Raw genomic sequence first — 25,807 nt, 5'->3', positions numbered from 1 at the left:
ATAACAAAATACATGGGATTTTTACTTATACCACCTTATATGAATGCGCCTTGGGTACTTGCTATTATTTGTTAGTTTGCCAAAATCCCCGATTCAAATGTTAAAATGACAATACAAATGTTTGTGTTATGCTTCCGAAATATGAAAAAGCGTCTATGAAGTGCAGAATAAATGCGTAATCAAACAAACAAAAATCTGTTTAAAGTAAACAAAACAACGCTTGGCGTCACATCATTTGTGTTTTAAGTTGAAGTTGAGTTACAAAAAATTACAAATACTTGGCATACTTTTTAGAACTTTCCATAGTTATATTCTACATTTGCATATACATACATCAATATATTGATTAATATTTGATTTTTACTTTTTAGTTATGCTGCCCCAACTAAGATGGATTTTTACAATCAAACACCAACACATGCTCATTGAAATACCGTCATGCACTCAAATTGTGACAAAAAGCGACAAATTGTAAATGCAGATACTAAAAAGCTCAAAGAGATTACTTTAAACGTTTTTAAAAGCCAATTGTGATAAACAAAAAACCAAAAAGTGCGAGAAAATGACAGTAACCTACACGGCGGAGGTAGCAACCTGTAGAGGCTTTGGCTGCTTTCTGAAATTGCTGCGAAGGTAAGTGAATCATATGTATTTTGCAATATTTCTAAAGTAAGTGTGAATTATCTATAGATATGTATGCTTATAGCCTGTTGTAGACATAAGGCGATAATTAAAACATTTAGCACTGCAGATGAATACAAACAAAACATATGTATGTACATAGTATGTATATAGACCCATATAGATAAGCACACATATATCTGATGTTCACTTGCAGACGCGAAACCAGCTGACACAAATTGAAATTAGACAACAAAAAAACCCACAGGGAAAATTCCTTTTATTTTTTTTTCTAAGAACGAAATCGCTTATGTGCTGACTGCGCCAATCAAGAAGGGAAGAGCAAAATGCTCAGAATCCTGCATTTATAACGGGTGGTCCATATAGTGTTTATTTTTAAATCATATCGCACACCTAGATCTAAAGTGCGATCAACTTGAAAAAAATTTGGGGAAATCTTTTTCGCTTAAATCAATTCATAGGGCTTACTACATCCAACTAATGGATTTTTTCATGATTATATACATTAACTAAAAACTACTGCTATACCTGTTTTTGTCTTAATTGTTTTGAATCTGAACGATCCACAAGCAAGTAAATTTCTCTCTATGAATTTTGAGTTAGCTCACTTTAGATCTAGGTGGGCGATATGCTATTTTTGACAGAAAGTCAGTAGTATATCTCCGCGGAACAAAGTGAATCGCTCTACGCTTGAACAACGTTGGGAAATAATGCAAACGAAATAGAAAAAAGATTTTTATCGAAAATCACATTTTCTGACGAAGCGCATTTTCATCTCGGCGGTTATGTTAACAGGTAAAACTGCCGCATCTGGGAAACGGAAATCTCGTAGGGTCCAATGCATGCTCAGAGAGTGGCAGTTAGGAGCGATGACATCATTGTGGTCGGAAATTGACAACATGGACTTGGACGATCTTTGGCTTCAGATGCATGGCATGCCGTGCCACACGGTTCAAGCCGTAATTGATATTTTCAGCGCTAATCGTGTTATTAGCCGTCTCGCCTACGTTAATTGTCCAGCTCGGAGCTGCTATTTGACGCGGTTAGAATTCTTTTGGTGGGATGCCTTGAAGGACCCATATTATGCGAACAATCCATTAAAGATTCATGCACTAATATCTAGCAAGCCATTCGTCAGATAGAGCCAGAAACTGTCGCTAAGGTCTTAGTAAAACTGGGCTAGCAGGATGCGCTACTGCTAAGGCAGCCAAGGCAGTCACATGAATGAAATCGAGTACCATAAATAATGGGAATATTTGATATTTAGAATAAACGATCGCTAAAATTACTCAAAAATAACCCCAAGATACGTAAACTTAATTTTGAGTCGAAGATTACGGATCTCTATATCGGTTTTCTAGATCAGGTAATTTTCCCATGATACTTTAATTTTAAGTTTGCATTGCGAATGGACAATAATTAAAATTTTAATATGGGAAATATTACTCATACGCCATGTACGTGTATGTACATAAATAGCCATGGGCAATATGGCGTATGAGTAATATTATTTCCTGTTTCTTTTTCATACCAAAAATTATTACACTCAGCTCATACATATCACATTAGATTGGTCCAAAAATAAATTTTCCGAAACAGGGTTTGGGCGCCTTCCAAAATTTTTCATCTTGCCGGGAGAGGTGCTGGTAGCAAACCTTACGTTTCCAAGTATAAACTTAATGGATGGTCATAATGCTCAGTTTTTACTCTAGAAGTATTGGGTATATACATTAATCAAACAATTGGTTAAGTAACCTAAGAACATTTCAAATTTAAATTATCCAGTAGCGCATTTCAAGGTTATTAAGCACCCTGTATTGGTTGCAGTAGGAAACTGAAAGTTGTTATAGATATTACAAATACCAGCAGGAAAAATCTAAGGGGGTGCACCGTTTTCTAGGATGACATTTTTTCCCCAATTTTTTTTTTACAAAAATTTGTAAAACAACTAAAATTACTTACGAATTTGGTCGAGTAGTAAGAGGTGGACCCTACAAATCGATAGGTCCAGGGTCCGATACCTAGTCGAAATATGTTATGTTAGGTTGTGGCGGTTATCTATAAGACTCACTTAGACTCCAGTCTCATTGTGATGCCGCATGTAGGGTCAACCACTCCCAATCCCTCCTAACCCCCTTTTGAATCTCTGCCAATTAGGCAGTATTTCTGCCATTAATAACAGCTTCTCATAAAAATACAATCGCCGCTCGGAGTCGGCGTAAAACTGTATGTTCCTCCCCCTTGTGTGACAACATCAAGGCGCTCGCCACAAATTGCAGGAGAAGCTCGGCTCGGTATTGCCTATTTCATCGTTTATATCATCAATAAAAAGTTTTGTGTCACGCCAGTTCATCGGCCTTGCAATTGCCCTCAATGTTGCAATTTCCTAGAACCGATATCACCTTTGGCGAAATGATTCAGACATCTCGTTAGGAAATGTTCGGCATTTCGTGGCTGCCATGGAGGTTGTCGACTGCTATCAATTCCGCCGAAGTTTTTTTCCAATAGCTTTTACCTCAATTCCTCTCTCAACTCGTTTCCCTTTTACCGGATCACACCTATTATGTACACATTATTCTCATTTGTCGCGATCATGCTACTCTATTACAATGTATATTATGACTTTGAACCTGCGATTTTATTTGACATTTGTTTATTTAATGTACACACATACATAATGTACACATGTATGTAGGCATGATTATTTATAGATACTATTGCCAGTAAGCTAAATCTGTATGAGTATGTCGTTATTATGAATTTGAATGCTTGCAACTGATAAATAAGATATACATATATTGACATTAATAAATAGTCTGTCACGGTGAGCAGTATCACCTAATATGAGTTATATTATTATACATCTGTCATCTACATCCAAACTTGCTGAAGTACATAGGTACTTATTTTTGTTGTTTATTACCATTTGGGTAAAATTATGAGTACATACATCAACTTCCATGCGATAAGGCCGATGAGATGTGCAAACATTTATTAATGTTTACACAGCTATTAAGGTTATACTTTTTTGTATTCTTTCTAGAAAGGTGCTAATTAAATTCACAGAATGTGGCAATTGCTTTTTTAAACTTTTTCTTTTTGTTTTTTTTTTTTTACATTTGCACATGAGTAAGATATAAGCATTTGCATTCTTACAAATAAATCACTTATTGATATTAAGCGAAAAGAACTAAACCAAATATTATCCAGCCGTTCAACATAAAAATAGATATTTCGTTCCTAACGAAAATATTTGCACAATGTGGTATGTATGTATTTTTTTTTTCGAATATGACGTCTGCCATCAAAGAGTACCCAGCTTCGATGAAAATATATAAGCCCTTAGCACACTCTCATGTCTTTGTTTGCTTACATTTGCAAATTATATACATCTTTGTCGTCATAGTTTTGAGAAATATTGTTATATCGCTGTTTAGCGTTTTCCAAATTAATGACCAGGATTGTGTTTATTCACTAACAGTCAACATCCCGAAAGGAATTTTAGTGAGAAATGATTTTAGTTTTTTTATGTGAAAATTTACAGAAAATAAAAAAATTATTTTCCATTTAAATTGCTGATGAAAGCGGCTTTAAGCGGTACTTAGATAAAAAAAAATGTTACACTTCTCTTTATAAGATATTGATGGTTAAAATATACATACATAAATGAAGATACTGGAATCGTTATTTTGGAACCATGTATGCGCTCTAAAAGAATAAACTGACACTAATTTTTTTGTATACAAGGCCGCAGAAAAAATGTTTTTAATTAAATTTTTCTTTCTTTGTGTAAGTAAATAAAAATTTTTGGGATTAAGAAAGTATAACTTTTCTGGTATTATCTGGTACGTATTTTAGGCTTTTAACAGGCCGATTGTTACTGAACATTTTGACACCGGAAAATTTTCCAAATAATAACACCACTTCTTGTAACCGCAATTCTAAGTACCTTGGTAACAATTTAATCTATTCGACAATCCAGCTATGAAGGTTTGTATAAATTCTTTTGTTGCATACTTCACGGGTCAATTTTTTGTTACCTGTTTATGAGATGGTAACAAATTTAGCAGTGCGCAGAATGCGAAAAGGGTTTAAAAATTACCAGGAACTTTATTTACCGGTAACAAAATTTTTGTTACCAACGTAGAATAGGCCTGTATATATAGGAAGCATTCAACAGCAGCAAGAGTATTTAATCGCCCGTACAACGATACCAAATGCTTAAGACTCGGTTAGGATTTTTTTTGTAAAAATTTTTTTCTTTCTATAAAAAAAGGTATTTTTTGCTTTTAAATGTTTTTTTCTCAAATTTTCATATACGAAGTATAAAAACACGCATATCAGAAGAAAGAAAGCTTGATTGCGCTTACAACGATACCAACTTTTTAAAAATCGATTAGTAATTTTTTTGTTTAAAATATTTGTTTATTATAAAAAAGGTATTTTTTCTTTTTAAATGTTTTTTTTTCTCAAGTTTTTACATATAAAGTATACAAATATGCATAGAAGAGAAGATGGGGGTCTAGTCACGTTTACAACGATACCAACTTTTTCAGAATCAGTTCAAAATTGTTTGAAATATAAGGTTTTTAATTTTTCGAAGACCCGTCCTTTGCCCCCTTATAGCACCTGTAATATAAGTTTGCAAAAAAAAGTTATAAAGCATTTAAATAAGAGCAAAAGACGGTCTACGACTGTTTTTTTACTTATTTACATTTTTTACCAAAGATCCTTTTTCGAACTTCGAAGGCCACTATCTCGGAAATAAATATTGGAAGTTTACAAGGATATTCAAGGATAAATTTTTGAAAGGAAATTTTCAACATTTATTCGTCCTGGTGCAACAAAAAATTAAACTTATTTTAAATTCTACAGAATTTTTCCTTTTAACTGATACCCATATTGTTACTCTACAATGCACCAAATCTTTTAAATAATTTTTTTATTCAATCATATCCTGGAAATTTCAAAGTCCTTTAAAAAAAAATTCTGACATCAGAGAGAAAAATTGAAAACGCAGTTATACTATATTTTTGTCTCCTAGTTTTGTGAATATATTGATTTTTTCGTGTGTTTTCAAAATTTTTAGTTTTTTTCGCAGTGTTTTAGTTACTAAAATTTAAAATTTTTTATTTTTTTTGAAATTCTAATAAAAAAGTTTGCAATTTAGGTGAAACCTTGCAGAATTGTTTAATTTTTGTAAAAAGTTTGCTCCAAAACCTGAGGTGAACCAAATTTTTTGTAAATGTACCACGTTTTTTTTTCAAGAACGCACTGAATTTTTTTTTCCCAAAGTCCGATCACTGATTGCGATACATGTGTAGCATAACTCGGCGGATTACTCTTTACCTAGTACGAATTTATGTACCTCTGTTATGACTTTCTTGGTTATGACTCACACTAAAAAACAACCAAATGAAATCTTATCGACTTTTAGCAATTTTGTACGTACTTAGAATCATACGATTGCTAGTTTGGTATTGTTATAAATAATAGTGGCCCAACTGATAATTTAAATAAAGATCAAGTGAAATTCGCATACGTTCTTGGGATACATATATAGTATGTATGTATTATACTCATAGCATTAACGCACACAAGGGGTGGGCTTTGGGGTTCTAACCCCTCCTAAAGCCAAATACAAACTGTATTTTAAAGCTTAGAACCCAGCTCTCTAGAACAATCACAAGAAATATTTCTTATTATTTCTGTTGCTTGAAAAAGCACTTTGGTTTTGCTGTAAATTTTCTTGAAGAAATAAATTTACGAGCATTTTTTTCTTGAGAGTTGCAAACTGTTTTATTAAATTTTTATAAAAAGAAAATTTCCTTTCCATTTTTTTGTGCGCCATTTTGGATGAATTATTTTTTCTTCAGAGCTCTTAAAAGTTTAACTGCGAATGAAAACAGTGTCCTAAAAATATGCAATGCATACTCATTTACTGTTGTTTTTTACACTCTACAGCCCAAAAGCGCTTACCACTTTTACTATGTACTTAACAAAGACTTGAAGATTTCATTTACCAACTTTAATTCGCATAACCAAAATGAGCTACATAATAGATATACAAGTTCTGTAAATTTTTTCGGTATTCGAAATATTAAAAAATGAAAATCACCAGCTTCAACGAAAACCAGAAACCAGAAATCGAGGAAAATGAACATTAAAACTTTTTTTTAACAATTTTTTTACTTTTGAAAGTTGAGCGCATCGTTGTGTTTATATAAATTTTTATTAAACAAGTAATTTTTAAGCAAAAAACACAACCGACTTCAATTCTCATAGAAATTTAGGGGTACCGTTAATTTTTTCATGATCCAATGATCGGATCTAAGCCAAATTACGGTAGCATACATAAAAAAAGAAAAAACAAATATTCCGAGGAATTGATAGCCTCCCTCTCTTTTTGAAGTCGGTTAAAAATGTTTCAGTTCTTTGTTAATTTTAAGTAAATAAATTTCAATTTATGAAACTTTAAAAAGTTCATAAATGTTTTTTAAAGAGCATATTATCGAAAGGGAATTTTCAGTATTTTCTGGTGATATATCTTTATAAGTTTTTACCCCTTCAACTTCAATTCTTCAGCTTTTACAACAATAAATACATTTGAGACACTCCAAGCTATTTAAATTAAAGTTATTATTTTGTTGTAAGCTGAGTATAATGTACAAACACCTCTAAGATATGGCAAAACTGGTGGGATTAAAACAAAAAATGAAATCTGCAAAAGTTATTCAACATCCAAAATACTAGGTGTCTCGGCGAAAGCCATTGTTTATAACATCATACCTCGAAAAATTGGTTATATCAAAAAAATCAATTCGTACTTTTTTATTGACACAGAGTGAGAGATTTATAAAAAAAAATAATAATTTATTTTAAGACTAATATTCCATACCTAAGCATACGATTGTTCATAAACCATAAAGGAAAAAATCATGTTTGCAGGTCTTTAAGAATTTGTAAAGGATCTATCAATATTGGGCCTGAGATATTAATTGTTTCGTAAAGCAGTGGCGGATAAAAAAATAAATTAAAACTTTAAATTAAAATTAATTCGAAATACGTGAGGTGGGCTACCTGAAACCTTTTTTCTTTCGGATAGCCAAGATATTGACGTACTTTAGAAGAAGTCTAGGTAATATTTATTTCCCTATAAGTACTTTGTTTTGAAATAATCCTCTTATTTTGCGAAAACTCGCAAATTTAATAAATATTAACATAATCATTTCATTAATTGGTTATATCTCCTGAACGGCCAGATATAAAAAAATATTCACGTTCTCGATGTTGTACAAAAAAGATGGAGTTTTACACTTTCTTTTTAATTGAAGTTATCTCTGCCCGTTCAGGAGATATGTATGACCAATCAAAGAACTGATTATGTTAATGTTGAAATTGGGTAAAAAATAACCGAGCCGAAAATTGCTTAGTGTGGGAAGTTATGTAAAAATGTTTTTTTTTTAAATAAGTTGAGAGTTCGACGGTATTAGAAAAATGTTCAAAACAGTTTCTTGCATTACTCGGCCAGCTCTACGACTTGTACTAGGTCACTTAAAAAGTTCGAGCCATTTTACCGTTTTTACCGTTTTTTTTTTTTAATTGGTATCGTTGTAAAGGATAGCAGCACACTTAAACTTTCTTAAACCCAAAAATTTCTATTTATATACCTAAAAAAAAAAAAAATATCAAAAACATTTTTTCTCTCTATATAAACTCCTGCCCCCTGGGGGAAAGGCTGGCTACTCCCAGTATCTAAATTTATGTATATTGTAGCTATCAATATCTTATAAAGAGAAGTGTAAAATTTTTTTTATCTAAAACTAATAAAGTTAGAAGGACGAAATTCGAGGATGTGGTAGTTAACATATTAGTCCTTGACATATATTTTTTTTTTTCAAAAATAAATATTGGAAACTTCCAAGGGTATTAAATGATAAAGATTTAAAAAGACATTTTCAATACTTATTCGTCCTGGTGCACCTAAAAATTAAATTTTTTTCTATTCTACAGAATTTTTCCTTATACTTGATACCCATATTGTCATGCTACAGTGAACCGAATCTTTTGAATTGTTTTTTTATTCAAGCATATTCTAGAAATTTCAAAGTCCTTTTAAAAAAAATCCTGACGCCAGAGAGAAAAACTGAAAACGCAGTTTTACTATATTTGGAGCCCATTTTTGTGAATATATATATTTTTTTCGTATATAAAATTGACTGTCGCACGGTGTTATCAGTGCCTTAGCAAAATGAAATTTATGGCAAAATGAAATTTATGACAAAATTAAATTTATGGCAAAAATCAAATTTATGGCAGTGTGTTACACATATCTCTGTCTATGAAATGGAAAGCGATTACATACATACATATTTTTTACGCCAAAAGTATCGTGCGTGGTCGAATTTGACCAACAAGAACTTTCATTTCGATTTCGTTTATTATCAACTTCGCTCACACGTAGTCTATTAACGGCCCCACAGATTAGTAGTAGTAGTGGTAGCAATTCTTTTTTGTATATTAACATTTAACAAAGATTTTAATAACTAAATAAATGACTTTAACTTTTATTAAGTTGTCGGTAGGATTATTTCGGCTGCTGCTCCGGTGCAGTTATATGAAGGCGGTAAAATTCTCTTCCTTCACACAAATTCAAAAAAATGTCAGCAAAAGTTGCAACTTTTTATTCATAATTTGTAAAAAATTGTGAGCGTGCTATTTTGTAACCCATTCAACTTCAGTCTAATGAAGGGCAAGTTTCAAACGGCTAAAAAATCCCGTTGATTTTTGAGAATTTTTTTTTTTTGGTGACGGGTTTGTGGACTTTGTTGCATATGTGGGTATATCTAAGTATAAATTTCTTATGAAATAAAATGCGAGAACCGTCAGCAAAAAAAATTTTCAAAAAATCAAATCAATCAATCAATCAAATTTGTAAATTGCAATTTTTATATAAAAAACCGCAAAAGCAGTCTCCAAACGAAATTCTCAAAAATCAACGGTTCAAACTTGCACTTCATTAGGCCGAAATTGAATGGACTACAAAACTGCGTACTCGGGAACTTTCTAGAAAAAGTTGAAAATTTTGATGAAAGTTTTTGAATTTTGGTGAGCTTTATATAAAGTGTGAAACTTTGATGTATATTGTATATATTATAGAATGAACTATATTTTCATATACATACATATAATTGGTGCAAAAATGTTTCATGAAAATAATTGTGAATATTATATTGGAACAAGGTGTATACTTTCATTTGTCGCTTAGTGTATATATATGAAACAAGTTTTTTCGATTTTATTGGCATGTGAGGTCTTATAAGAAAAACTGGAGTGCTTTTTCGTCTAAATCAATAAACTTTTTTCTACCGACCAGATATGTTTTTAGGATTAGGGGTTGTTTATCCTCAACCTAAATTAATCTTCCTTCCTATCTTCTCTTCTCTCTATTAAAATTATGGTACAACAAATTTTCGTAGCTGTTTTTTTTAAGATCTTATTTTTTATTTAACCTAACTTCTATAAGTTAAAGCTCATCATATTTACAGAGACAGAAACAAACTTGTTACTTTTCTAAAATTATTAAAATGTACTTATATCTTATCACTTTATCTGTATACGAATAAATGCTACATACACACATATCGTCGTTTAAAGTATATACATACACATGTACATATTATTTATATATTCACAAAATTGATAAACCTTAAGTTTTTATTCTCAAAAGCACAAATTAACGAAAACTTTTATTTTTTACAGATGGCGCGGCAGTATCTATAAATTAGTTTGGCTAGATCTCATCGCATTTCTCTTTCTCTACTACGTACTTAGTATAGTGTATCGTTTTGTATTAAATGAAAATCAAAAGCAGTAAGTTTTCACTTCTATACTATTTTCTTGCATTTATTTAGTTGCTTTTAAGGACTTGGTATATATTTTTAATTCGATGATATTAAAAGAACAACGACAGTAGATTTACATATAAAATTTAACAGAAGTAATTTTCGTTCATAAAAGTTCGGCTCACTTCGGCCCCAATAAAAATTGGCCGATCTTTGGCTGAAAAGTTGTGCATATATATATAATATTTTTAGTACATACTAAAAAAGAAATCTGTGGAATAATTCAATTCCCCAAAGGACCTTTTTATAAACTTTCCTGAAGCTTGTTTTTCGAAGTATTTGTTCAGGTATTAATTAAAAGATTAAAATAGTCTTCAAAACATTGCTTACTAAATTCTTTTACATGTAGATTTCTGACAACACAAAGTATTAAGCTGGCATTTCAGGGTACTATTTTATATATATATAAGGAAAATTTTTAAGGTGGGGGGGCTCGAGCACCCGCCTGCCCTGGCTACGCCCATGTACTGACGGTCACAGACGTTACCGCTGGCGCCCTAAAATACCTATTCTACTATATCAATTCGTATGATGAGCGTATGCATGACTACCTACATCTATACATTAGCGTGGGCCGAAAATCTGCTTTTTTAGAATTTTGATTGGCAATAGCAAAAATAGGGTTCATTATGATCTAAAAGCATTCTGTGTGAAAGATGACAATTTTTGGTCAAAATCTGAAGCCCGGCCAAGTCCATCAAAGTTCCAGTGCTAAAAAAATTTCTCTCAGCTTACTTTAAATCTCTACAAAGAAAGTCCATATACCAAATTATGTAGGACAAATACTTTCGAAGATACTTGCAATTTTAGTAAAAAAAAAATATTAATTCATGTATTTATTAATTGTTATTTTTTCGGCACATTTAACTTTGATGGACTTGCGCGAGCCTAAGACATTGCCCAAAAATTGTCATCTTTCACACAGAATGTTTTTAGAAGGCGTACAGCCGAAAATATTTTTTGAAGGCTGCCACCTGTTTGAAAATATTAACTCAATATGGGTATCAAACTGAAGTGGTTTAGAAAGGTTTACTTCCGAAAATATTTTTGAGCAAGGTTGCCACCCGTTTGAAAAATTGTAGTAAATTAAATTGATAAAATAAATTAAAGTTTACAATACCGGTATCAGACATCAGAAAAATACTTTTAAGGCGCAGTGAAGCACGCCGGGTATTTGCTAGTATCTAATAAATAATAACCAAGAGTAAAGTTTCCGAAAAACGGTTGAAAATAGTTTTAACTTCAAAAATTTTCAATTTGTTTCGGCTTGGATCGTGGCCGAATATTTTTAAATTTAGTCGAAATTCGCTTCGATATTACCATTATCTCACTAATGAGTCTATATAGTCTAGGCAATGTCAAAAATTTATATTAAAATTGGATTATTACAACTCATCGAAATCTTAAACTTTCGAGGCTCATTTACTATTTACATATGTATTATTATTTATGTTAGATCGTAAATAAATACTAATGGCCTTATTCATAAAAAATAAAGTAGGTTTAAAAAGTTGTAATTGGCATTTTTTTATGAATAAAGCTACAAATAAACCTTTAATGAAATCAAAGCTAAGCCCAATTAAGTAAAAGAAAATATTATTACCACAAATATCAATCATTTATCTATGCAGAATATTCGAAGGCGTTGCCAAATATTGCTACAGCTACAGTGATCTTATACCGCTGTCCTTTGTGCTGGGTTTCTATGTGTCCATAGTGATGACACGATGGTGGAATCAGTACACCAGCATACCTTGGCCCGATCCGATCGCCGTTTTTGTCAGCGCCAATGTCCACGGACAGGATGAACGTGGGCGTGTTATGCGTCGTACAATTATGCGTTACGTCTGCCTCTGTTTAACAATGGTGTTGATTAATGTGTCGCCGCGCGTGAAAAAACGATTTCCCGAGCTAACACACCTCGTCGATGCAGGTCTCTTGAATGACAATGAGAAGGCGATTATCGAGAGTATGAATAAGGGATTTCCGCGTCACTCCAAGCATTGGTTGCCCATTGTGTGGGCGGCAAGTATTATAACGAGGGCACGCAAGGAAGGACGTATACGTGATGATTTTGCGGTGAAAACAATTATCGATGAATTAAATAAATTTCGAGGTCAATGCGGTTTACTAATATCGTACGATACGATCAGCGTGCCGCTTGTGTATACGCAAGTGGTCACCTTGGCGGTCTATTCGTTCTTTCTCTGCTCGGTGATGGGTCAGCAGTGGACCCAGGATAAGGAGGCTTTTCAGAAGATCGATTTATACTTTCCAGTATTTACGACACTGCAATTTTTCTTCTACATGGGTTGGCTAAAGGTGGCCGAATCGCTGATCAATCCATTCGGTGAAGATGACGATGATTTTGAGGTGCGTTTAGAAAACGTTTTCAATTTTCTCTCTCTTTCTGGTATTATTTATTTGTTAAACATTCTTGCAATAGGTCAACTGGATGGTGGATCGTAATCTGCAGGTCTCCTATCTAATAGTCGACGAAATGCATCACGATCATCCCGAACTAATCAAAGATCAATACTGGGAAGAGGTGTTCCCCAATGAACTGCCATATACCGTGGCGTCTGAACGTTTCCGTGAGGAGCATCCCGAACCGTCTACAGCCAAGATCGAGGTGTCGAATAAGGCCGCCATGCCAACAACGCTCTCTAGCGTACGCATCGACGAAATGGTTGGTAACAAAGGGTCAACCAAGCAATTGTCGTTACAAGGGCTAACCCAAAATCCAGATCAAACCCAAACACAGACACCAATGCAAGCAGTTAATTATAAATTTCCTGAAATGTCACAAGAAGAGGAGGTTAGAATCAAAATTCTCGAGTGCCTTAAAAAGCACTGCAATAATTACTACAAATACAACTTCAACTTTAATGCAATATTGGCAGCAATTTGAAATGCAAAATAATTACTAATTGGCTTAACCTACACATAAATAATTTAACGTCGCTGCGAAACTAATCGTACAACCCGAACTATGTAAAGCTGGTTGCAAAAAAGCAAAAGCTGTTAACGTCTCTGTCTAACTGCAATACATATGTACTTGTGCACCTATTTCTCGTACTATGTACTTGATGGAACAGAGTTTTGCAAACTTATAAATGTGTATCTACTTCAAGTTAATAATCGAATTGATGGATAATTGGCCTAACAGACGGTGTTTGGGGTGCACTTTCACATAGTTAAATTTTTGTGTACATGTATGGTTTTGGTGTTTTTCTACTATGTATACCTATACCTATATACGAAAATATATATATATATATATATATATATATATATATATATGTATATGTATTTTACAGGTACAATAAGGTCAGTCGCAAACAAGTGTAATTTACATAACAATAGCTGCATACTACATATGTATGTATTTATGCTTAACTAGTTTAATTTTATTTTAAATTTGTTGGCTGCTACTGTACCTGAAATATATTTAACAGACATACTTCGTATTTATTAACGTTTAATAGAGCTGTCAAACTATCGATAGTCAAGTCCATCGATGTTTAACGATAGTCTTAAGGGTGACTATCGATAGTATCGACCCATTTCATATGTTTTTATGAATCCATTTATTTTTCGCTATCTTGCTTTTAAAAATTTGTTTATTTTAGTGGCTCACGGTTGCATTTTAGTATCGAGAAATATTGCTAGAAATTCATTCGCGGTGTAAACAGTCAAAAAGCGATTTCATAAATTTTCCCTGCAATTCGCCTTTTGGAAATAAAAAAAAATCTTTCAAAAGACACTTTACGTGGAAGGTGCCGCTGCTCATGCAACTGCTTTCTGAAATTTCTCAATTTGACAGTCTTTTTTAAATATACTGCATTGCCCGGTCTGACACGCTCTTAAGACGGCAATGTAACCTCTGCTATTCCCACGCTTAAAATAAAAAATGGCGCTTTTAGAAATAATTCCATGAACCAACTAAACAGATCACCCAGCACGGCAACCGCGTATTTGTAATTGCATTTGAGAAAAAAAATAATAATAGTTGATAACGTCATTTTTTAATCGGTTGTTTCGTTCACACGCATGGTTTCATTCCGTTTCATTCACATGGCGGCGAAAAAATTACGTCACTGCGAAAAAATACTCTTTTCTCGCACACCGTCCTGGGTGATCTTTATTCGTTCGTTCATGAAATAATACTGCCTACTTTGGTTCTCTTTGAACCAATACGTGCAAATGTGAAAAGCGCTAGGAAAGAGAATACGCTATCAATGAAACGATAGTGGCGATAGTACTAAAACTATCGATAGTTGTTTCAAATGACCAGACTATCGATACTATCGATAGTATCGTCGATAGTTTGACAGCTCTAACGTTTAGCTGTATACGCAGCTTTGCAAAATAACCTTCATTGAGCATTCTATATCTACTACTTGTGTATGTATGAATGTGTATTTGCATGTAAAAAATCAAAAAATATGTCTACTTTTTAATCAAGATTTAGCTAAAACCCATGGAATTAAAGAAAATCCTTCATAAACGCAAAAATTACTAACAATAAAAAATATAAATAAAATAATTTAAGAATTTCGTTAACTAGTAACATTCTCCGAGACAATTGCATTCCAAACTTCAACCACGATTTCCCAAAACTTGCCAAAAGTAGCATACAACAATATTTTATCCAGCCGATGAGATGTAAATACATACATACAGAGGTAGTATTGACATAATGCCCAACGAAGTTAAATTTGCAATGCTGTGTATGAACAGAGAATACACTCCTTATTATTGGCTGGAAAAACAAAATTTTGAACCACCCTATTATTACATTTTGTTTGCACTTAAACTATATTCAAAGATCTTTTCAGTCTTAAAAGTAAAATTTGATTCTAATTCTTTCTTCTACAGCAGCTGTAAAATTGCTTTACTTAAATACATATATATTTCTATATACACACATACAAGCGTATATTTGCAAGTGTAGTTTTAGCAAAATGTAGACTGTAGTATATACATATATTTATTTACAAAAAAAACTACTCCAAGTGTTAAACCGCCTTCGATGTAGAGTTGCATTTTTCGACACCTTAAAATAATTAAATTGTTACACATATAAGTTTGGATAGTATGCATATGAATACATATCGCTTGCTTAAGCTGAAACGTTGCTAAGTCCATTTTTACAAATTTCACAGGGAAAGAAAAAACTTCAAACAGGCCTTTATTCAAGTGTTTTGCAAAACTTAAATACAACACTTTTGCAAAGCAATAATCCTTACGAATCTGAAAGATTCGATCTTTATTAAAATAATTCGTATTTTTTGGGCTTATCGGATTTTCGGAGCCTATTTTGGACTTAGCTAAATTGCATTTCATTGAATATAAACGCGAAAAAATTAAACAAATACTTTAATCGTTTCCGAAACGGTATATTTTTAATTACTATGGCTTCCTGTATCAAAATACGAGTTTCACAAAAATTGTAATTAGCAACTTTTCACTCTAAGCGAGTGATATGTGCATACATATCTCTGGTTTGCTGGAAAAACATCGTATACTAAAAAATTACTTTTTTTAGTTAAGTGTGTATGTAGTATGTGTGAAAAATTCATACCGATACCTGAAATTGTCTCTTAGGAAAAGAAATTGCTTATTTTTCAGATTTACTCTTTTCCATGTCAATCATGCCTTTTACCAGATAAAGGTCCCTTTCGGCATGAGAGATATAACATATAATATATATAAAATAAAATAAAAAATATAGCCAATACTAGTCAAGAAAAGGAGTTTCTATTATTGCCAGCAGTGCAAATTACAAATCCCGAAAATCCCGGGATTATTTTCCAAAAATCCAGGGATTTTTGGGACCTTAAAAAGGCCAGGATGCCGAGATTAACATTCCTAATACACACACGCATAAAACATATTTATTTTATAATAATTTTTTGTGTACTTTCATTTAAATTAATTTCGTGACACGCACTCAAATACAACTAAGTTGAATTCACTCAAAATCACTGCACTATAGCACACGTACATATGTGCGGTAACAGGGTTCTGGATTTCACTTTAACCGCACGCACCTCAAAACTGTGTTAGTCTAACTTTCACGGATTTATATATTAACTGCACGCACACTTTCTAAATATCTTAACCATATAACTCCATCAATTGGCTATTTCCTACAATGCTTTGGGTAACAAAATATATTTGACAGTTCTGTAAACAAATTGCAATTGGAATTTTTTTTCTACATTCATATTAACAAAACCATGTATGCATTTCCGCACTCAATTTTATAGGCCGATGATGCTAGTGGCATTCATTTCACAGCCGGCAATGGCAAGGTGCGACACGGCTCTTCGCCCAGCCTTGCCAGCTTAAGTGGCACATTGTCACGCGTCAACACAGTCGCATCGGCGCTAAAGCGCTTCCTCAGTCGTGAAGAGCGTCCCGGCTCCACAACACCAGTCGATGAGATTTCACAAAAAAATCGTTTTCCTGGCAGTGCAAGTTCGGCCAGTCTAACCGGCAATTTGATTATGAAGCCACCCGGTAGTATACGCATCACTGATCAAGTCATCGAAGAGGTCGACGAACAAACCACAATCACATCGCAGCGTGCCAACGATCAGGTACGCCCGAATGTGCGCGATATTTTCTTGCAGGATCTCAACAATCAAAGTTCATCGGCGGCACAGCGCTCCGTGCCTATGGATATTCCGCCCAGACCCGCGTCATACATGCGCACACAGTCCACTTACGAGCCAACGCTCTTTCCGCCGGGCGGTGTGGAGGCATTGCTTAGCACGTCTGCGCCAACGAATGGCAGTCCACGCATGGTGCAGACAGTGCCAAACTCGCCAGTTGCTGATCCATCGAGCACCAAATCTCTCTTCGATCAGCAAATCAATCAGGAAAAGGGCAGTTGCGAAACGGGTAAGTGTGAAAATTTCGAGAGAGAGTTTGATGCATAAAAACACAAACAACTTCAGCATTAAAAAAATTTCATTTATCCATTTTTTTTTTTTGTTTTGGAAATCAGCATTAGAACGTCCCGCCGATGCGCCGCAGGTTTTCAGATGGTTTTTATCGACTGGTAAAATTTTTGTTAAACCTTTTTTTAATTTTGCTAAATTCCTTGTTGTTTAGTTAGTTGTTCCTTTTCTAAGTATAGTGAACAAGTTCGGTTGCTTTTTCTCTACATATGTAGACTTTTGTAACAATATTTATTGGCATGTTTTGTTTTTGATTACTTAATTATTGTTTAAAGTGTTTTATGCGCTGTATTGCAGACGAGAAAAATTAAAATAAGTTCGATATTAACCCCAATTTGATTCTTTGTTTATACTTATTCGAATTAGGATTGCTTAGCTGCCGTTAACTTTTTTGATATTGTACTGTGATACACATAGATAGATACATACATACGTACATACTTCTTGCTACGAAATTTATATTATTTTATATCCGTAAACTCATTTCCAATACGGGTAAATATTGGATTTTATAACAGAAAGAATCTTTATTATTAACAAGTAATTTTTAGCAAAAAAAAACGGACTTCAACTCTCATATAAAAAAAAATATATATATATATGTGACCTGGTCTACGAAAAGGGAGCTTACGTGCGAAAAAAGTTTTCTGTGAAAAAGCTGTTAAAAGTGAAAATCATCTCATCTTCCATCCGAATCAACCAAAAAGTGAAAATTGATTTTTTGACACCTAAGCCCCCTTTCCGTAGACCAGGTCACATATATCTCATGATCCGCTGATCGGATCTTAACCAGATTAGTATGGGACCACCTCTGAGACACTACCTTTCCGATGCAAAAAGAATTATCGAAATCGGTTGACGTGGCCCAAAGTTATGCGGTAACATACATACAAAAAAAAATATTCCGACGAACTGATAACCTCCTCCTTTTTTGGAAGTCGGTTAAAAATTAGCAAATTTTTCATGTGATTTACGGAAAAGCCACATAAAACCACCCTGGTTTTCTTCCATTTCAGCACTTTTCTTTGAAATTTACCATTCTTCTAAATGAGACTAAAATCAGGCGTCTTTGATGTCAACAAGTAAAAGTGTGAGCCCAGCTTTGAAGAGTGCCAGGGTTGTTGCGAATATTCGCATTCGCAACCGAGGAGCTTCCGCATTAATTTTAACATTTGCATCCGCTCTCGCATTCGCAATAATCAATTCGGAGCTTTTGCGAACGCGAATATTATGCAAGTGCACTGATATAAAGCGTCTATCTGGCACAATGACAATTATGTACCTAATTATGGAATATTATTTGCCAAAGTTCTGTTGCAAAAACTGGATGCATCTCTAGTTTCTATTTACTATTTTGGAAAAGCCTCAAGCTAAATAAAAATGGGTGAATATAATTGTTATAAGGCCACAAAATAACTTAAGGACGAACACACCTAAAAGTTAAACATTATTTTTTATATATACTATTATTACCAAAACCAACAACCACATGAGTAACTTCGAATAGCACTGGAATAGCTGCGCTTGATTGTAGTTGGCTTCACAAATGAAAAAAGTGGAAAAAAGCAACAAGAATTTGCAAGGCGAACGTAAGCAACTGGCTGAGTCAGGTGGGGTCGTTAGATCGCATCCCACTGATGAGGAAATGTGGTGATTTTCATAATTATTGTTGCATTTCCACATTAGTTTTTCATTAAAAACGGCCTCAATAAAAATTTTTGAATATAATTGTTATAAGGTCATAAAATAACAACAAACAAATTTATTTTAATTTTGTGATAATTGTCAAAATTTGCACGCAGCGAAATAAAAATAAAATAGAATGTGAAAAAGTTGAGTTAAAAATGACTAGCCTCATAAACCTAAATCTCATAGCTAACTTACCTAAATTATTTCTTAGAAATACTTGACGTCCGCATTCACATCCGCATCCGCGAAGTTAGCTTTTAAACATCCGTATCCGCATTCGCAACCGTGGATGTCTAAAATTCCACATTCGAAACATCCCTAATATGTACATACATTAGGGAGTGCCAATATAGTTTTCGAATGAATAGGAATTGAGCAAAATTTTAAAATATATGTAGATATGTTTAGACTTGGCAATTATTTTTCAGTATTACTCCCGAACGCTTATTTGTATTTTGTATTCAGGGCTATCACAGACTCCGAATGGCTATGAACGTCAATTCGAAATTCGTAGATAGTTATCGTAATGAAGATTCGTAGAGATATTCTACAACGATTTTGTGATGTCGGAACAAAATTTAAAATCACTGAATCTTAAAAATATTGGAAAAAGCTGCATTATTGTTAATAATCTATATTTATTACATAAATGTGTACATACATACATTCATCTGCTAGTCGCAATTTAATGAATGAATATTTTTTTGAAGCGTGGAAATAATAGCTTAAAAACAATTTATTAGGAAAAAACCAAATTACTTTAATATCATAAAAATTAATATAAAAAAAAAATATTTTACTCTTTAAAATAATGAAATCTTCTCTACAAAAAAATACTGAAAAAAGAAAAAAAATTAAATAAGAAAAGAAAAAAAGTTCCGCTGCCGAACGACTCGGATCTCTCACATGGCAGTCTATGTTGCTCACTGGGCCATTGCGACTGCTGCGGCAGCATGAGCAAAATGTCATACATACAATATGAAAATGTCTATTGTTTCCCTTGCACTAGCTGATTTCGAATCAGTATTCGAAATTGGAAATGATATTTTCGAGTTCATTTGGATTGAGTGATAGCAATTTTTTGTATTCGTAGCAGGCATTCGAATTCGTAGATTTTCCATAATGGATTCTGATTATATTCCTGTAATTGTCCTTGTCTATCTTCTCTACTATTTAGTATTTGGCCAACTTTACCTCACAAAATGATGAGGTATATCTTTACCTATTTAGCAGAGTATTGGCAAAAATTTAGAACAGATTTCATACTCATACTTTATTATATTTAGTTATACCTGTATAAACATGTATATGTATGCATAGTTGCGATCCCGTACGAGTCCGAACTAGTCAGATTTTACTGGCAATCGATCTCGTACTTGGGTTTCTGACTATTCAGAGGAAAACAAGAGAGTAAAAACGGTTCTCTCTTTGTCAGAAGTTACCAGTTTTAGTCCGAGAATTTTTTGCTGGTAAATTCTGGTAAATGTGTCAAACGATCAGCTGTAGTTGTGTTTGGTAACCAGATTGTAAACAAAAGAAAAGTGCACTCTGCTAATTCATGTTGAAAAGTATTTAATAACTTGTTTAAGTGGATTCTAATCAATTTGATAGTATTTTCGGTTATTTACATGCGTGAGCTGAGTGTGTTTACATACAAAATAAGCAAAAAATTACAATCAAAATTGGGAGGTTGTGTTGAAGTTGACAGGAGTTACCATTTTTACTAGAAAGCGATCCCGTACTTTTCAATGTTACTCTCTCGCTCTGAGCGAATTTTTATTTTCTGACAGTTTTACTAGTTTTGGTCCGAGGAATACGGGATTGCACCTTATATTTTTGAGCATTTCACAGCTGATTAGCATGCATGCATATATTTAGGTATGTATAGTTGAGAAGTTGTTACATGAAGCACTACTCAAAGAATTGTTTGGGAAATGCTGCTTAATCATTGACATTTTAAAAGGTAGACAAAATAAATGTATTAAACTTTTTACTTGTCGAAAGTATTTTTTTGTTGGTTTTTAGTCACAGTTAGCACTTTTATTAATAGTAGTGGTCTCTTAGTTGTTTTCATTGTTATTATTGGGACCAATTTATTCGATCGTAGTTATATTTTATGACCGTTTTGGATTAAATTTGATTGAAAAATTTTGTCTGTTATCTGTCTGGTAGGTTTTTTTTATAGACTGGTATACAAAAAAAAACATAATAAAAAAGAAACAAAGCAGCCATTTGAAGCGCAGAAAACAAAAAAGTCATAAAAAGGACCATGTGGGGACTTTCATGGCTGTCATGAGTTCAATTTTCGCCCGAGATCGTTATGTTTTCGCTTCAATGGATTCATTACGGGCGGTTGCAAAAAATTCGAGCGAATTCCTTTTCGGGCGAAACTAACGATAAGGCTGAATATCAAGGCGAATCTATACAAGGTGGTGTTACCGGGCCCGCTGATTTCACGGCGAATTTGTACCTTTTGTCAAAATTATGTGTTTGTTGTAATTTTGTTTTGTACTGATTGTCAATGGGCGTGTAATTTGTTATTGTAATTTTTGTTTTTGTTCTGCTAACACCACCTTGTATAAATTCACCTTGCTAAATATGTTTACAGACACTTTTATCAAAGTTAATAAATCCGGCCCCGAATCGCGGCACTCAAAATCGAACGTAACTCGAATGGAAATTTGTTTTTGGGATCGCGACATTCGATATCGAGTGTGCTTCGCCATTTAATTGCATTCGTTTCGAAATCACAAATGTGTGCGTCGCATAGGAAACCTTCATAACTGCCACCAAATAAACTAAAGCTTTTAAATCTTCTAAAGTGGATCGAATATTTTCCTAGACATATATATCTACTATTTATTAGAAAAAAACTGTTTTGATGAAGAAATTGTTTTTTGTTAACGAAAAAATCATCGAAAATACTCTGTGCATACTTATGTCAGAAATTTATATAAATTTGTATCCGATTCTTAAATGTCATAAATTTTGTACTTTTAATGTTTTTATTTTTAATTATGTACATATATGTTATCGAAGCCTTCGAGGGCCAAACCCAGTAGGTTGAACTTGAAATAAATTAACACTTCGACATCGAATTGCTCAAAATATCTACATACATATATATGTATTAGTTTATAGAACCTCCTCCAATTGCATGCTAGCTAGTTAGAAAGCATAATTTTATTTCTCATTGAGTTCCATTGGTGATTACATACGGTGAATGTCAGTGAAAATCGTGCAGTAATTTTTTTTTTTTTGTTTTACTTAAATCTTATTAATTCTTACTAAAAATATATATACATATGTAGTTCACACTACAAAAAAAAACCATAAAACCCAAAGCTTCTAACTTTTTAACAATTAAAAAAAACGTAAAATTTTCATTAAAATCTCACACATTTTATCCAGAATTTTTTGGCTCTGCGCTATTACATATATAGTTATTTTTTTTTATTTATCGAGGGTGTTGCATATTTTCTTCCATATAAGAACAGATTTTGTTCATGCGTTATATGGATGAAAACGCGAAACACCATCTCAAAAAAAAAAATTGCCAAAAATCAACGGTTTTTGTAGCGTCCTCAAACTTGCACTCAAGTTAAGTGGCCTAGTAAACTGCATACCAAAAAATTCTACAATTTTTATGGAAATTTGACGATTTTTTTTTTGTCACAAAGTTACAAACTTTGAGTTTAGGAAATTTGTTCGAGTGTAAACTATATTGTATTAAAAATTTGTAAAATTCAAAAACACCAAATATTTTCAAAAAGTTAAAAAAAAAATAAATACTGTACGATTTTCACTGACACTCACTGTATGTACTATATAATAAACAACTACACTCACTTTCACCTCATTTTTGTGTTTCACAGTCGATGACATGGAAATCAAATCGACAACAGATGCGCCTGGTGGTGATGATGAAGGCGATGATTTCGATAAATTGAAAGCCGCGCGCGAAAAGGAGCGCATGCAGCGGCAACAACAAAAACTGGCACGCACAATCAGCGCAGCGCCCGGCGTCGATGGTGGTCCTACGGTTGTGCCCGTGGTAGCGGCTGCGATAATACCAACTGCCGTTATGCAGCAGCCAGCGCCGCAACCACCACTATCCAATGTTCCATCCGGTGCAGATCTTTTGACCAGTAATGCGGCGGTAAACACAAACGTGGAACCACTCACAACCTCAACAGCGAAAACCTCGCCCGATGGTGAGGTACAAGAGGCTAACAAATAAATAAGTACAGATGCATTATTGAATGGGTGGTAAGAGTTTTAAAGTGCGTACAGTGCTTATTAAATGTATGCAGAAGAAGCATTTCTTGAAGAATAGAGTTGATTTTTTTTATTTTTTTGTGGAATCGGAGAAGCTTTAAGTAAAAAAATAAACTAGTTTTATAAGGTTGTACTCATTAAAAATGCGCATAAGAAAACAATAACAAAACAAAGATATTTTCTTCTTTTCACAACTCTTATTCAAAATAAAAAATTAATCGAATGAGCGTAACACGATACTTTTCCGATGTCGACAAGTTCTTTAAGAAAACTACTGTACTTATGTAATTGAAGCAGAGTGTGTCAATTTTGTATTTCTTTCATAGAATTAAGTAGTAATCAGAGTTATCGAATTTGTAACAATTAAGCTTAAGAAGTTTTGTATCCCAAAAGCATGTCAGCGGCAAATGTGGCCTAGCACACGCTTGAGAATTAGTTTCCTTTTAACGTTAATATGTGGTAGCTTTTGAAAGATATAATATTGAATCTGAGAACCCGGTTTGTGTTGTCGTTTCTCAATTCTCGATAGCTTGTGTTCTATATGTATCTATGTGTGTATATTTGGGTGGTCCAAAGAAGTTTTAAATGTTAAGCCCTCTCCCTCTAAGATTTTTCAAATGGAAAAACGAATACCCATATTTTTTTATTACAAAGAAATATTTAGAACTGCCTCAAAGCCCATGAACTTTTCCATGTATTTTATATGGGGAAATAACACTTTTACGTAGAAATGGTATAGAATTCTTGAAAATAAATATTTTTCGATCGGAAAACTCTGTTTCTCTTCAGGAGAATTCAAATAACAATACCCAATTGGCTATTTAACCATTTCCTAATATTAATTATTTTTATAGGTCCCAAAAAAATGCAACAGGAGGAGCCATAATCAATCCTTGGTAGTAGGCAGTTCTAAATATAATTTTTTTTTTACAAAAAAGTGCGGGTATTCTTTTTTTTCATTTAGCCTGCGTTTCTTTATACATTCCGGATAATCCAATTTCACAGCCGGAATAAACAGAATGCGTTTGAAATATACGTCAACATATCATCAGGAACGTTCTAAAGAATAAATAAACAAAAAAGTTTATTCCAAACGTTCAGAATGAATCAAGAAATGCAGCCTTAGAAAAATCTTAGGGAATGAGAGCTTAACATTTTAAACTTTTTCCGGCAGGCGAAAATCCATTTTTTGAAATTTTGACGCGCACATGCCTTATTACTGAAGAATTTTGAAAATAAGGAGATCCGTATTTTTTTATTTCTAAATAATTTAATCCCAGAAGATAATTTAAACAGGCCTTCTTAAGAGAAGCCATTCTAAGAGGCCTACTGAAGAAGGGCCGAAAAAAGTACTTCCTTGCATGCCTTCTAGAAGGGCTTATCCATTTACAATTTACGCGAATGCATAAATTTATATTATTTAGTATTACAAATGAATTTCAATAAACATTTTGAGTTGCAATAACACATACTTGATATAAACCTTAAGCAAATACTTCAAAGATGTATGATTTTTATAAATTAAAGAAGCAACTGACGTAGCTCCTGGAAAGCCTTCCATGGGTAGCGAAAGAAGAAGCCCTTCAATTTGTGCCACTCCATACAATAAGGAAAGGAATGTAGAGTGGACGGCCTCTTGACTCAGGAAGACCTTTCGGAAGGGCTTTTAACTGCTGAAATTATCTACTGGGATATTTAACAGTGCCGTACATTGAAAGCCCCGGCGGCACAGTTCAAAATAAAAAAATATGGGTATCCTTATTTACGAAATTATCCAGTTCTGGGGGTGGCTGGAAAAAAAACTTTATATACATACATATTTCTAAACGGAAATGCAAATAATGTCCCAATGAAATGTAGAATTCACGCAGCAATGCTTTAAAAGATAAAATGCGCCGAAAGCAACACAGCAGAAAATAGAAAACCGCGAGCATGGAACCTTTCAATTAAACTATATAAGCGCAGCTTATTGAGAGTGTAAACAATTACTTTTTTGTTTTAATATTATTTAAGCATTATAGATAAATCGAAATTTGTATTATCGGATATTATTGGTGCTTTTCTTCAAGTAGCATTAAGGGAATATGCTCAGAAAATTGCTGAATCGAAATGCTGACAAATAATAAGTTTATGTTTACATATATAGTAGGTATATAGCTTATGAGCTTAGTAGCTCACAAATGCCGCTTATATGTATGTACGTACATAAATACATACATGCATGCATGTATTTACATGTGCTTGGCTCACGCACAGGGGCTCATGTCATTGTTGACAATTAGAATTACGCTAAAAATTGCAAGTGATATAATCAAAAGACAT

At 33.2% G+C, this 25,807-nt stretch overlaps 1 protein-coding gene across 7 annotated transcripts in view; it reads left to right on the top strand.

The window, feature by feature from the left end:
• The window catches only part of LOC118737631 (bestrophin-2), a 50,754-nt gene extending 26,569 nt beyond the window's left edge, over positions 1 to 24,185 (top strand). For 3 of the 7 annotated variants that reach the window (XM_036468256.1, XM_036468255.1, XM_036468257.1), the window contains exons 2-8: positions 372 to 633; positions 10,405 to 10,515; positions 12,179 to 12,920; positions 12,994 to 13,365; positions 16,823 to 17,459; positions 17,566 to 17,619; positions 23,083 to 24,185. In XM_036468256.1, the coding sequence (XP_036324149.1) occupies positions 563 to 633; positions 10,405 to 10,515; positions 12,179 to 12,920; positions 12,994 to 13,365; positions 16,823 to 17,459; positions 17,566 to 17,619; positions 23,083 to 23,447 (2,352 nt within the window). In that variant the 5' untranslated portion in view covers positions 372 to 562 and the 3' untranslated portion in view covers positions 23,448 to 24,185. The remainder of the gene's footprint in view (positions 1 to 371; positions 634 to 10,404; positions 10,516 to 12,178; positions 12,921 to 12,993; positions 13,366 to 16,822; positions 17,460 to 17,565; positions 17,620 to 23,082) is intronic. The other 4 variants (XM_036468260.1, XM_036468259.1, XM_036468261.1 and 1 more) reach the window with 4 other exon arrangements.
• The last annotated feature ends 1,622 nt before the right edge of the window (positions 24,186 to 25,807 follow it).

This window comes from Rhagoletis pomonella, unplaced genomic scaffold, assembly GCF_013731165.1.
Source record: "Rhagoletis pomonella isolate Grant_MI unplaced genomic scaffold, Rhpom_1.0 Rhpom_scaffold_00004, whole genome shotgun sequence".
Taxonomy (NCBI): domain Eukaryota; kingdom Metazoa; phylum Arthropoda; class Insecta; order Diptera; family Tephritidae; genus Rhagoletis; species Rhagoletis pomonella.
Note: the sequence above shows the minus strand (reverse complement) of the source record. Positions and strands in the feature narration are given on the sequence as shown.